Source organism: Lutra lutra, chromosome 8 (assembly GCF_902655055.1).
Source record: "Lutra lutra chromosome 8, mLutLut1.2, whole genome shotgun sequence".
Lineage (NCBI taxonomy): Eukaryota > Metazoa > Chordata > Mammalia > Carnivora > Mustelidae > Lutra > Lutra lutra.
The window spans coordinates 58,191,467-58,206,335 of record NC_062285.1 but is presented as its reverse complement, the minus strand read 5'-3'; the positions used below and the strand labels follow the sequence as shown (position 1 = coordinate 58,206,335).

At 41.0% G+C, this 14,869-nt stretch overlaps 1 protein-coding gene across 6 annotated transcripts in view; it reads right to left on the bottom strand.

The window, feature by feature from the left end:
* Window positions 1-414: 414 nt before the first annotated feature.
* Window positions 415-14,869, bottom strand: part of LIMA1 (LIM domain and actin binding 1) — a 94,335-nt gene continuing 79,880 nt past the window's right edge. For 4 of the 6 annotated variants that reach the window (XM_047740872.1, XM_047740874.1, XM_047740873.1 and 1 more), the window contains exons 8-11: window positions 13,976-14,033; window positions 11,795-11,907; window positions 4,756-4,889; window positions 415-2,389 (exon numbers count right to left, since the gene is read on the bottom strand). In XM_047740872.1, coding sequence (XP_047596828.1) covers window positions 1,384-2,389; window positions 4,756-4,889; window positions 11,795-11,907; window positions 13,976-14,033 — 1,311 coding nt within the window. In that variant the 3' untranslated portion in view covers window positions 415-1,383. The remainder of the gene's footprint in view (window positions 2,390-4,755; window positions 4,890-11,794; window positions 11,908-13,975; window positions 14,034-14,869) is intronic. The other 2 variants (XM_047740875.1, XM_047740876.1) reach the window with 1 other exon arrangement.

The following is a 14,869-nucleotide window of genomic DNA, read 5'->3' as shown; positions in this document are numbered from 1 at the left end:
CTCAAGTAAAAGGAGGTCCTGGGAGACTGTCACAACGTAAAATAAAAATGGGAAAGGAACACCGAAAAGTTCAAATGTAAATTAAAAGCTTTATTGAATAAAAATGTTTCAGACTAAGCAAGACTGTAAGAAAGCAGAATATTTTACATCTCTAAAAAATATTAGAGCTAAATCTCTAAAAAGGGAGTACAAAGAAAAGTCTGAAGCTTAAAATACCTCTCTCCCCCACACAGATTTGGAATATCAATTATGTACAACAAATGTACTCAAGTTTATAATGGTCTGAAACTTAACTACTAGAAAACCATCTTCCCGAAAAAGGCCTATAATTGGTTTAACTGCACCCTGGAAATACTGTTTGCCATAAAAATCAATACATTTCAGAGCTGGTAAATATTAAAAAAAAACAACAACAACAACAAAAAAAAACAACAAAAAAAACTAGTGTCCCAGAAAGGGGATATCAGAAGTGGAATATCGGGTCTGGAAGTCTGGGCTCAAGCGGTTTAAGGCAGTTTTTTCTGTTATTCCTCCTTTTAAACTCCTCACTTTTGCTTTAACATGCAACATGGCAAACAACAATACAAAAGATCTTATAAAAATATTGCAGCTTTCAGTATATTAGGAGCTGCATAGAGACTACCAAAGAAGAAAGCAATCATTTGGGGTCTAGTCAAACTTCTCTGGCAAATACCAGAGCTTATAGGAGAGACAGTGGATCTCCCCAAGCACCAAATGTGCTTAAGTGCCCCCAAAGAATGGTGGTGTTATATCTCAAGAATCCAGTTCAGGATATTATTTAGAGAAAAGGATGCATAGCAATAAATCCCCCATATCTATCAAAGTAAGAAAATTAACCTAAAAAATGTTTTAAAGATTAAATATTGGATCTCTTAACAGACGAATACTAAATAATTAAATTGGTATTCATTTAAAAATATACAAACTGTGCCCTTTATACTAAAGTGCATTCAGTCATAATGTTTAGGTCTCTAAGCCCCTTCTGTACGTTCCCTAATTCCATAGTTGAATTTTTAGCCTAACAATGTGCTTGTAATCATCTATTTTTGTATTGCCTTTTGGGAATACAGTGGAGTCTGGACTTATCAGTTGGCATATTCCCCCCCTCACCATAAGACCTTAAAGCACTTACGTATATTATCATTGCTAAAATAGAGGACTTAAGTAATATTATCTCTAGAACTTAGAATTGGTTCACTTAAGCTGCAGTATGGGATTTTTTTTTTTAAGAACTCTTCCAAAATTACTTGCATATAAATTACAGTTCATGCTAAGATACCTGTGTACATGCATCACTGTGAGAAAGGGCAGAGGCTCACTAACACGAACACAAATTTAAGGCCCAGCACCACTTGTGGCCTGTCATTCCTCATCCTCATCCTCATCATAGTACCGATTTCTCTTTATCTGTTCCTCCACAGACAGCTCTTGAACTACTTCTTCCTCCCAGAATCCCACATCTTGGGATTTCTGACTTGGGGTAGTGAATTCCTTCGGGGAGGTATCATCTGCAAAGCTGGACCAATTTGTAGACTTGGGTTCTAGTGGAGACTGCTGCTTGAGGCTTCCTTCATCTTCATCTAAGCTTGCACCATTTTCTGTAAGATTCTCACTCCCCATCTCAAAACTATGATCTTCCTTACTTCTTCCCCCCATCTCCCCTCCTCTAGATTCCTGGTTTTGCCAGGTTGTTTTTCCCACACTACCATTCTTCTCGGAGGTATGGGCATTTTCCACTTGTTTCCTTTCTGCTGTCGCTCCTCCTATCAGCTCCTCACTCTGCTCTGACATGCTCCAGCCTTTCCTTATAGGTGGGGACAAGATTTTTGGGCTCTTGACCGAAGTGGTTCGAAACGAAGCTGCTACGGTGAATGGGCGGCTTCTTTCTTTCAGTGAAGAAGATCGTCTTAGCTTCTTCAGATCCAGATCAACGTCCTCAGGAGCGTCAGGCTTGCTGATTTCATCCTCAGGAGGCCATTTGGGCTTAGATACTTTGATTCCTTCCTCCAAGATACTTCCTGAACTACCAAGTTCAGTGGGAGGTGGCCAGGCAATCTTTAGCTTCTTGGTTTCCGCTGGCTTGTCTTCCTTCTCTGGCTGAGAGGAGGCCTTGGCTTCCATGGTTGCTGTCAGCACACCCACCTTAGCAATGGGGGCATCTTCTACCCCTGGGCTCTGAGGGGTCTCGCCTGCATTTGGAAGCTGGGCTGGTCTCTCCAAAACCCCTTCATTTTCATTTTTGCTTGCCCACAGATCCTTGTGTGGTCTGTGCCCAAAGCCTTCATCGTAGTTGCCTTTAGCTTTAAAGAGCTGATTGAAGTGAGGCTTGCAGTAGATTCTCCCGTGTAAAGATGCATATGTTCCTAGACTGTTGTTAAAAGAAAAAGAGCATAAAGTTAATAGACCTGTATACTCTTATTTATACTAGCAGGCTGAAATCTGGCAACTGCAGTATTTTCAGAAGATGCTAATATCTTAGAAAATATCTTTAAAAGGACATTGACCACCTAGAATTCTTTACCCACTCCCTTTCAAGCCCATGTGTTTTACTACCCTTATAAAAACATGTTCATTTCTAGGCCTGAACTTTCACAAGACATTCTTTCATGTGGTATAGCTTCCTATTTTCAAATGGCTTCACTCCCCTCTGTGAAAATTGTCAAAAAACATTATTTCTTCCAGGAAGTCTTCCCTAGATAAGCCCACCTGTCTCTGACCACTCACAGATTTCCTATTTACAATTTATAACTACTTACAATGATATCCCTTTGTACAAAGTTGGATCATTTTCCTTGTTCCCCTTTTGTGTTATAATTTAAAAGGACATCTCTACAGGAGTAGGTATAATGCCCTGCAAATGGTCTGTTCTCACTAGATGCTAGTGCCTGGATATGGTGAACAGCAGCCCAGTGAGCAGCAGTCAGGAAGGAAATCTACTCTAATATCAGTGCTGGACAGGCCTTTAGGAGATTTGGTATCTCTTGCAGGGCAACACATTTTAAAGGAGATATAAAAATAATAGCATTTCCACAGAAGAAATGTAAAAATTCAGAAACATAGAAAAATATGCTTTGGAGAAAAAAAAAATTAATACCAGGGGCAGAAAAAGAAACAACGAGAAGAAGTTACAGAGGCACATTTTGGCTCAATAGGAGGGAAAGTTGTGGAGCTAGAGCTATCTTACCCTGGAACTAGGTAGTATCTTAGAAGGAATGCTTGCTCTGGAAAGAAAGCTGGGGGAAGTGGCATCCTAGTTACTTATTTCTCTAAGACTCTCTGATTTAAATGAGTTAATATGGAGTATGTCCCCAATTTGTCACATATCTTTTTTTTTTGAAAGATTTTATTTATTTATTTGAGAAAGTAGCTCGGGCAGGGGTGAGGGGGCGGAGGAGCAGAGGGCAGAGGGACAAGCAGACTCCACGCTGAGCAACTAGCCCGACACGGAGCTCGATCTCACAACTCCAAGATCGTGACCTGAGCAGAAATCAAGAGTTCGACACCTAACTCACTGAGCCACCAGGAGCCCCAATTTGTCACATTTCTATCCATACCTTGAGTTATGTGGAAGAAATTATAATTATTTTCTCAGAAATCAAAGGAAGCAATATACAGAAAAATACATGCTCTTTAAGGTCTATTATTATTGTTATTACCATTTATACAGTTTGGGACATGTAAGGACTTAGACAAGTATACTTTTTTTAAAAAAAGATTTTATTTTAAAAATTTTATTTAAAATTTTAAAAATATTTTATTTATTTGAGAAAGAGAGAGAGCAAGAGTGGGGTGAGTGGCAGGGGAAGAAGCAGGCTCTCTGTTGAGCAGGAAGCCTGATGTGGAGTGCAATCTTGGGATTCCAGGATCATTACCTGAGCCAAAGGCAGACGCTCAACCAACTGAGCCACCCAGGCACCCCAACAAGTATACTCTTAAGATTTCCTAACTTTTGGGGCGCCTGGGTGGCTCAGTGGGTTAAAGCCTCTGTCTTTGGCTCAGGTCATAATCTCAGGGTCCTGGGATCGAGCCCTGCATCGGGCTCTCTGCTCGGCAGGGAGCCTGCTTCCTCCTCTCTCTCTGCCTGCCTCTCTGCCTACTTGTGATCTCTGTCTGTCAAATAAATAAATAAAATCTTAAAAAAAAAAAAGATTTTTTAAAAATCTTTTAAATCTTTTAAAATCTTTAAAATCCTAACTTTTTAAATTTTTTATTTATTTAAAAAAAATATTTTATTTGGTTATTTATCAGAGAGAGAGAGCACACAAGCAGGCAGAGAGGCAGGCAGAAGCAGAGAGAGAAGCAGGCTCCCCACTGAGCAAGGAGCCTGATGCGGGACTCGATCCCACGACCCTGGGATCATGACCTGAGTCAAAGGCAGTGGCTCAACCAACTGAGCCACCCATGCGCCCCAAGGTTTCCTAACTTTATGATTCTGTGAGACCAAAGGGGGATATTCTACTAAATTAAGTCACAGGGGGTTTTACCTGCCACCCATAGGATTTAAGCTCCACATAAATTAAACATGTAAATTAAAATATCAATGTACCATGAAGTTCCAAACATCACTCTCACTTGATATGAAATACTTGTTACTAAATGGTACTTTTTACTTTCTTCTAGGACCTTTAACAGCGCAGTCTTGTACAAGAGCTTCTAGTACCAGAGCTCTAAAAGGCAATGACTCCTTCCTATGGTCCAGTGACACAGAGAGATAGCGCACTCTGGTTGGCTTACCTAAGTTTGTTGTTGCAGTAGGAACAACGGAAGCAGCTGACATGAAACACCTGCTGGTTGGCCAAGAGACGCTCCATCGGATAGACTGTCTTCTGACATTCCACACAAGTCTCTCTTGCAGGTGTCTGAAACTTCTAGAAGGAAAAGGGTAGCATTAGCACAGGCAAGGATGAGTTCTTCCTCTGCTGAGATGCGCCCTGGTTTTACTTTGTTAGCTAAGGGCTCCCTTACCTGTCCATTCTAATAGGAACACTAAGCCTGTTATGATTCTATCGGCTGACTCTTTAAGGCCAGGAAGCTCTCCTGCATCCCTTTCCCCGACTGGCTGGCTGCCCCACGTGTAGCAGCCACTGAAGCAGGACTGCAGAGGAAGGCTTGGACAGGCCACCACATACACACAGAAGTGCACACAAAATGGTTCCACGGACAAGAAATTAGGAGAAAATGTCATCACACACGGAAGTTTGTTTGATTCAAGTGCCTGGTAAAGGGACAGACTTTTACAAGAACAGATTCGGAAGGGGATAAATTTAAAGGAGAGGAAAACACTGGACTTTGGGAATTGGGAAAAGACAATTTGATAAAGCATCTTTTAGTGTTCGCCACTTATAATCTTGACTTAGCATAATATTTTATCCATTAGGCACAATATTTTTAGGTAAGTCAAAACTGACATGTAAATGTAATTAATTTTAAAGAGACAAACTATTTCATTAGGACTCCAGAAGAAAGCACAGCCCAAAAAAGCTATAGGTTTCTATAATTTTCTCAGAAACCAATCTGGCTGGCACAGGTGGGAGAGCATGAGAACTCTTGATCTCCGGGTTGTGAGTTAGAGCCCCATGATGGGCATGGAGCCTACTTAAAAAACAAGCAAACAAAACCCCCCAAAAAACAATGGAGAAAACTATTGTAATGGGGAGTGAAAAGTCATAACAGACTGGGAATTCACAAACTGTCTGTAAAGGATGGAATAAGAGCAGGGTGAGCACAGCTCTTTCAGCTGGTAATCCCAATCCTAAAGAAAATAAAATAGGTCGTATTATAGCACTGATGAAAGTAAGAATTCCCAAAAGGCAAGTTTTTACTTAAGAAATGGTTACTGGGCTACTAGGGGCTAGGGGTAAGAAGACCCTAGGTAAAAAAAAAAAAAAAAAAAAAAGACCCTAGGTATTTGTAAATAACTCTTGACTTGCTCCAGCAGAAACACCTTTCCAGCAAATGCAGGAGCAGCTTGCGTTAAGGTCGCAGGAAGCTCTTACAGGCACCTGAGTGGGAGGTGGGGCAGGGGGGCTGGTGGTGCTCTGCAGCCAAGACCTGTGTGGTGGTAAATAATTCAAATTAGTCCCAAGGTCCAGGACTTGAATGGTTAAGATAAGCCAAAAATAAACCAGGTTATGGGCAAGATAGAATTTTCATTAAAAAAAAAAACAAAACCTGAAAATAGTTCCGTAAAAAATTCAGACTGCTGGTTCAGTTGCTACATGATTCACCAGGAGGTAAAGCAAAAAATAGGAATCGTTTCCCAAATGGATCAGGACAGGAAACAAAAGTAGAAAATGGGAAAAAAAAAAAAAAAAAGCCATAAAGGGAAATCTCTATAAAAGGGAGTTTAATAGAGTTTAGTGGTAAACTCCCAAATAGCACCAAGGGATTGAAGAACGAAGGAAAAGAACTGAATGGAAATGGGTCCTCAACAGCCCCCTTCCATTCCTAAGGTTAGAGCCCTAAAAAGAAAAACTTAAACAGTCAAAGACAAGGTCAACCTAGTTTATCAAGCACAAGGGAGGTATTTAAATATGATCAAATATTATTATGACTGAATGCTGTTGGAAGCAATCAGGGCCTTATCTGGAGCTCAGAATTCTTAGATGGACACTTCTAACAAGATAGGACTCAGTGGAGATGTCACTGCATAGTTTTAATTAGGTTTTCTCTAAAAAGAACTAGGTCCTTGTCTAGCAAGCAGGAAATACATTAAAATGCAAAATAAAATTTGGGTGTAACAGTACAGTTGACAGCATGGGAGAGACCTGGTGCAGATCACAATTCACATGATGCAAAAGTCAGAGGCCAAATGTATCTATTTCTCAGACTGAAACTCTTTTTCAGCTGCACAGCGGCTTCCGCATTTTGACCCCTTGACTTAGGAGGACAGCATTCCTTCTGGGCAGTAAAGACAGAGCAGGAGACAGGAATCTCCCAGGGTCCAAGAGGAGAGGGGTGTGACTGTGCTCACGGGGAATGGAGAGATCTGGAGCCCGCCTTCCATCACACACACACAGAGGACACACTGAAGGAGGGTGCGGCCCCGGGAACAGAAAGGAAAACCTGAGAGAAAGCTGAAAGCTGAGCTCACGTTAGGAGGAAAGTGGAAGGCAGGAGCAGAGATTAGGTACCCGAGGAGCAGGAAGCAGAAGCTGCAAGAGACAAACAGGAACCTTCGGTGAATATACAGCATTGGGGGGGCCCTGGGGCGCTTCACTGCCGCTGAGCTGAAACTCAGGTACAGACTCAGATCCAAGAATAAGACCACATTTTCTTGACTTTTCAAGTAATTCTGCTAATTGTGGGCAAAAGCAGCCTCACTCCTGTCTACCTGAGGGTGGAACCTGGCCCAGCTCAGGAGAGAGAGCTATTCTGAGCCTTCGCCCACACAAGGAGTGTCTCATTAACAATTCTTTAGTGTCTTACTGCCTCCCACACCTGACCCACAATGGCTCTCCCTTGAACGGGGCCTTCACCCACCCGTGTGAAAAGCCATCCCTCCTTAACATCAAATTAATTGATTGCTAGCCCAAACACCTGACTAACCACAAGCTTCTAATTAACCAGACCTAGCAGAGGCCCATTATTCCTATCCGGTTTTTACATAGACCTTTTCCAATATTATTTAATGTTTATATCGCAGCTGCCCAAGGGCTTTCCAGTTTCATAAAGTCAAGAGGATCCCAATCTGGTAATATGCCAAATCAGAGTGGTGGCGTCTGTGCCTTCCCTTTACTTCCTCTGTCCCGGGCTCTCAGCCACTTTTCTGTAATTGCCCCCATGTCTATTCAGACGACAGGAAGCAGAGTCAGTGCCCAAAAATCTCTACCATTATGGTAGGCCTGGCAAATATCCTGCCCATGCCTTCATGGTATGCTCGGACTTGGCACGGCAAAACACCACAAAATGCCTTTCATTCCCTCCTTTCCCATCTGTGTAAAATATCTAGGTAATTAAACTGAAATTCTAATTCTAATACTGCCAGTATTAGAATTTTAGACATTATTTTTTATCTTTAAGATATATTTTTTCCCTAGGTCAGATGTTTTTCATCTCTCCTCCCTCACTCTTTTTCACGTGTAGAAACGACAGCACTGTTCCTTATCAAAGCTCCCACGGTCAGTAACAGAATTAAAATTAAAACTCAGAACTCTCGATTCACAAACCAATAGAGCATGTTCTAAATTGTCCTGGCGTGCTGATTTTCCATAACTAAAGGGAACTCTTTGGGGAGGAGAGCAGATGCTAACCCAAATGAAAATAATCTCCCTCTAGCAGCTTGAACCAAACTATAGTCCTCACTTTGTTTCAAATTCAAATATGTAGATAGTATCTCTGGGTGGTAGTAATATTTACATAACTGATGTTCATAAACACTGTTACGTCTTTCCCATATGAGGGATCTTACAGGCCCTCTGGTGATCAGCATCTATGCAAAGCTATTTTTCTAATAAATGTGTACACCTTCCCCTATGTTCTTTCACCCTCTTATACACCTATTTCAGTCTAATGAAAGCTCTAGTTTGGAGATTATAGATACATTTATATTTATATGTAATATATATAAACAACATACATATATACGGGGAGAGACCTGGCAAGAGTCAGTGAAGCTAACTAGCCTTTGGACATGGTGAAATCAGAAGAAAATTCTGTATTGATGTCAGGCTTCCATTCCTCAGAACACCACAAAATGCCTTTCATTCCCTCCTTTCCCATCTGTGCAAAATATCTAGGTAATTAAACTGAAATTTTTCATATACAGTAAAGGGATGGGCCAGCTCTGTGCAGCCTTAACCCTTCCCCATGGCTTTCCGTGAAACTCTTTTTGACAGCATTTTGGAGATACTCCCGTCTTAAACAGACTGCTCTACATGTGGGGGAAAGGTCTGTGTTCTGATAAAGCAGGAATAATGGAGATAGTAAGAAACGATTCTAGATGTCCTTCCAGCATAATTCTAATGGCTTTGCAAAATAGCATAAAACCTCCCACCCTGTCCATAGAGGAAGGGACAGCCAGCAGAGCACAGACAGGGTACCAGAGTGTATCCTCTCATGCAGTCTGCCATGTTTTCTCTCCACATCCTTCAGCAGGACCAGTCAAGGAAGCCTTGGCTGTCCTAGTGAGGGCAAGTGGGTGTTCCCAGAGCTGGCCACATCTCCTTAGCTTCTTCCTCCCTATCCTCCCCACCCTGGAAACATTTAGGGGATAACTTCTCTCAGTAGAAGAACTTAAAGCCTACGAGACCTCTGTGTCTCTTGAGTAGAAAGTTCCTGATCTACCTCATAGGGTCCACTGAGCTCTGCTCCCAGACTGTGTTTTTTTTTTTGTTTTTTTTTTTGTTTTTTTTTTTTTAGAATGAACCTGCAACTTCAATTTCATTAGCACCACATCTCATCATTGTGTCATTCAAAAGACACAAATAAAACTCTTACTTGTAAAGACTAGTATCATTTTATTTTATTTTTTTTTACTTTACCAAGCTAAAGTTTGAAACGAATTGAATCTCTACCTCAGATGTCCCATTTTTCAACAAAAGACAGATAGGCACTAAGGAACAGTTTTTCCAGTATGTGTGGGGCCTAGAAACCTATTCTGAGTGAACAAGTTTATTCTGGGCTGTATGTAATTTCCCCAAGTGGAGAAACAACTTCTGTCGCATGGTCTATAGCCGTGAGACCAGTGACGCCAGAAGGTCTTCCTATAAACACTGAAGTGTAATATATATACACACTTGCCTTCAGAATGTAAAGGATAAATGTGAGGAGGAGAAAATAAACTACCCTTAGATAAAAGTAGAGATGTGATTGAGTCCCATCTGTAATCATTTGAGCTTTGGACCACAGGCAAACACAGGAGCCAGGCCCATTTACTCCAGTCTTGACACAACGTTCAAAACCTGAAGTGTCTGTCTGGTGAAAGCAGGCCTGTCTGCATTCTCCTGCTGAGCGTCCGGGGCCAAAGAACAGGGCTGGGTCTCGGACAGGTACAGGGGGAGCTTCATCTCCACCTCCCCTCATCCCTTGTATGCTAGGGAGGACCTAAGTGAGGTGCACTCTGTCATTCAGCACTCAGCAGCTGAGACCCTGGAGTCTGAATCAAGGAGAGACCTCAAAAGTTCAACCTAGTACCAAGAGGTCTGACCTAGCAGTTGAGGGAGGGAAACAAGCCTAGGTTGAGAATTCACAGATCCTCAAGAACAGATTTTAATTTTTAGACAAGCCATGGAATTTCCCTAAGCCCCCAGTCCATGGCCAAGTCAGATTTACTGGCTTGTTCTTTATCCACAACCACAACTCAAGGACTCACTTCTGGGCAGGGTCGCTGTTGGAGAAGAAATTAACCCCACGGCATTTGCTACTTTGTTGGGCTCCAGATACTGGACAAAGTGCTGATGACAGCATGAGCTGGACTTTAAGGCCACCAGAAGAGGGGGGTCATGCTGAATACAATGGGCAGCTCAATCACTGTAACTCCGTCCTTCCTCCCTTTACCTGCTTTCTCTTGCTACTTTCTTCACCCTCTGCTCTTCAATCTCATGAATCTGCTCATGAATCTCAGCTTCCCATAAAGTTCTCATTTACATTCTTCACTCCGCCCCTTTCCCTTTTTTAACTCGCCTTTTCAGTCCCAGATTGTCCCCTTTTCTCCTTTTGTTCCGAACTTTCATCTATGTCCTCTTCTCTTCCTCCTTTTTGTGCACTTGAACTTTCATCAAGGCACCAGTCATGCCCACAATTGAGAGGTACAAGCACAGCTGATGGGTCCAGGAGGTTGGGGCCTGGGGCCGTTACAAACCATCAACACACCAATTCTACCTACTGTAGCCTTTCTTTGAAATGTCAAAACTTTCTAAACAAAACCAACCTACTTAAGAGAGCACCAGAGGAGAAAGACACTAAAGAAGTGTGCCTATGTTTGGTTATTCATCCACGTGGCTAAATTCGCACTACATTAGCAAAGCATTTCATTATAACAAGTCAGGTAATGAAGTCTAAAGTAGGTATTGAGTGTTGTTGTTGTTGTTTTTTTTTTAACTTTTCTTTTATAAGAGTATATATTTATTCATATAAATATATGGGAAAAGACTGTTTTTAAAAACTGGTGAATAAAAGGTGGCCAGAGATTGAGTGGTCTAGTAAAGTTTTCTTAGGGTACAAAACTTTTATACATTCCTTAACCTCTAATGTTATATATCCTAGTATGAATGTTATTGAGTGCCCCATTTTACAGCAAATGGGCTGGCCAACCCCCACTGCAACGTACACATTCTTTTTTTAAAGACGCTAACCACCAATCATGTTACAGTCAAGTTCTTCAGACCAGGGGGCCACTCTCTCTAAGCTGACATGCACATCCCCATCCAATGGGCTGATTTAGTTTAACAGATTTCTTGAATTTCCCATTTTGTGGTCTTTTGCTCATTCACAGATTTATGGACTTGGGCATTTTTTCCCCTCAAAAAAAAAAAAAAAAAATTAAATAAATAGATCCCACATCATTTTCTTTAACTTTGGGTTTCCCTAAAACTTTCATGAATTTTCCAGATTTCAAACAGAAAGCTATTAGTGAACCTCTCCCCTCCTGGCTCAAACATCTGAGCAGAAGAACAAGATTTCCAGGGTAAGTGACTGGCTTAAGTATGCCCTTACTTGATGTTTTCATCCCCAGGAAAGCAAAAACGGGTTATAATGAACATAATGATATAAGGTACAACGAGCTTTACTAGTAAACCATGTCTAAAGGCTCTGAGAGAAATAGCCACCATACCTTCACCACTTTGGGAGGGGAACTTTCAGAGAGGCTGGAGGCTCTGGCATCTGGATTTAGTGGCTTGGGATGGACAGGCTGCTGGACCTCACTCTTGAACTGGGAGTTACCTGCTTGAGTTACAAAAGGGAGACATTTTATAATACCTCAAGGGAAGTCTCAGAAATAATTCCTCCCCAAAGCAGAAGTTGGACACCAAAGAGAACTTTTCAATACCAGGAGAACACAGCTCTTCTAATACTAAAAGTTATGCTCTTAAGTTCTGAGCTGGGAGGCTTTCTCACCCTTTGCCACACACTGCAGAAATCCAAATCACCAGATCTATAGAACTTTCTGCCCGTGCTCTGCCTCCTACCCTGTCCCTCCCCCCCACCCCAATTTGTCATTTTTAAAACCTGTTTTTAGCACATGATGTAATGAGCACTGGGTATTATGTAAGACTGATGAATCACTAAACTCTACCTCTGAAACTAATAATATACCATATGTTAATGAATTGAATTTAAATTTTTTTAAAAAGGCTGTTTGTAGATGTTAATGACCTTTTTAGTAGTTAGCACCCCCAATAACTCCTTTTGGGATGCTTCAACTGAAGTTGGAAAAATGATGGATTGTGAGGATATAAATTTCCTACTGCACACGCACACCCTCACCCAGACCCACACATGTGCACATGTGGGTGTGTGTGTGCAATTTGACACAATCTTTTCGGTCAGTCCTATAACAAATATCTATGGATAGAGATTATGGAAAAAGGCTTCATGAAGCTTTTTTCATAATCATTGATGTGTCACCTACATAAGTTAATTTTTTGCCAATATAGTCATTGTGTGGAAAACTGAGCAGACACAGAAAAGTACTACTAAGGAACAATAAAAGAATTCCTTAAAATCTAGAGTTAGGTCAACAAAGTACTAAAAAGTTAAGGCTTATTTTTCAAATGTTTTGCAGACCTAGTCAAAACTCAGAAAAATTTCTAGTCCAAGCAAAATGACTGCAAAAGGAATGTTCTTGGATTCAAGCAGCAAATTTCTCTCTGAAATTTTAAGGTACAATTTACTAGATATTTGTTGAATTCATATTTCTATTTTAGTTGCTGAGTTTTCAATGTCTAATGAAGTAAACCTGGGGAGAAGCTAGAAATCCACATATATATATTTTTTAATTTTTTAAGACTTTTTTTACTCATTTATTTGTCAGGTACAGAGACAGAGAGAGAGAGCACAAGCAGGGGGAGCAGCAGGCAGAGGGAAAAGCAGGGAGCCAGATGTGGGCTCTATCCCAGGACCCTGATTACCACCTGACCCGAAGGCAGACACTTAACCGACTGAGCCACCCAGGCGTCCCAGAAATCCACGTATATCTTAAAAAAAAACCACTGAAAATCAGAATCAAAAGTGGATATAGTAAATAATGAAAGAAAAAAAACCAGAAACGTTTCTGTTTTTGGGAGAAGTGAGGCTTGAAATGGATAAAAAGGTGATAAAATTCAGCACCAACAGGAAAATCTCTAGAATCAGGCTAGAAGGTGGACTGTGGTACACATGTAGGTAAGCAGAGAAAGATATTTTTAAAAGAAAAAAAAATTTTTTAAGATTTTATTTATTTATTTATTTGACACAGAGGGAGAGAGGGAACCCAAGCAGGGGGAAAATGAGAGGGAGAAGCAGGTTTCCCACTGAGCAGGGAGCCTGATTCGGGGTTTGATTCCAAGACCCTGGGATCATGACCTGAGCCGAAGGCAGATGCTTAACACCTGAGCTACCCAGGTGCCCCAAGAAAAATATATTTTTGAAAAAGAATGCCAATTCTTTATCCCTGTAAATAAATAAAATCCTTGTTGGCCAATCTCCTGTTAAAATGAAACTTCAAAATTGGTTTTTACAGCTTGAACCCTGAAAAGGTTTGATACAAAAGGCAGGATACTTTCAATGAGAGAAGGACCAAAACTATTCGGTTTGCCCCAAGTTAATAATATTGAGCTTAACTTCTCCCTAAGCCATGGAATGTGTGAAGGGTATCAAGCATAAGTCCTTAATACCAAGTGAAAGATTTGATCAGCTCAATTGCTGGGTTTAATATGTTGCATTCGCAGCACTGCCAGCAAGGGGGACATTCCTAGACCAAATACAGAATACAGAACAAGAACCTCATCCTCCAGATCTAAGAACAAATGCTTACGGGAGTCATCTTCAGCAGGGGTGGAACGGACTGCCAGGCTATTCTCAGTTGCAGAAACCTACAAAAGGGAGGGATTAAGAATCACATTAAAAATAAAAGAGCAGACTGCTGTTAATGCCATAAAAACCTGCTGACTCTAGTCAGTCACTGGCTGCCTAGGGGAAATAACGGGCCCCAGAACAGCTGAGCATTTAAACAAGAGGCAGCAAAATGTCTTTTATGAGGATATTAACATGGCTCTCAATTACAGAGTAATGGGAGAAACAGACTGCACTCAGCTGCCAAAAGTGTGCATCATCTCCCTTTATAAAAGAACTTCTAAACCATATCTTTCTACTGTCAAATAAAAAAAAAAAAAGGCAAAACAAAACCCTCTATCACAGAGAACAGAGCTCCTTACCATAGAACTATAACTCACTCCAAGGCGAGATGAAGTCTTTACAGGAGGAACTACTCTTAATCCTTTAGCTGCGTAACTCCTTATTTCCCAACCAGTTACATTCTGCTGAGACAAGCTTACAAGTACTGAAGACATTTTGATAGCCAAAAGGCAAATTGACCAAAACCCAACCTCTGGTATCATCTTCAAGGTCAGTTTTTCTTTTTAATCCCAGTCTCAAAATGGCAGTGCTTAACAAAACGGCAGATCTAGCTAGGCCTTTTGGGTATCTTCCATCGCACTCAAAATCATGAAGGGTCAGTAGGTGACCCAATGTGTAGTCTTCGTGTAAACAAACGTCTTTCATTCAGATGTCAGGGATTTTATGGCAATGCTGAGTGTTTCTGTCAGGATGTCTAATGTAGTGAAGAAATTCACAATGGAGTTTAAGTCATTGGCTGATAGCACCTGAATTTTTGCATGGTTGTTTTTTCTCATTATTCTCTCTCTCTCTC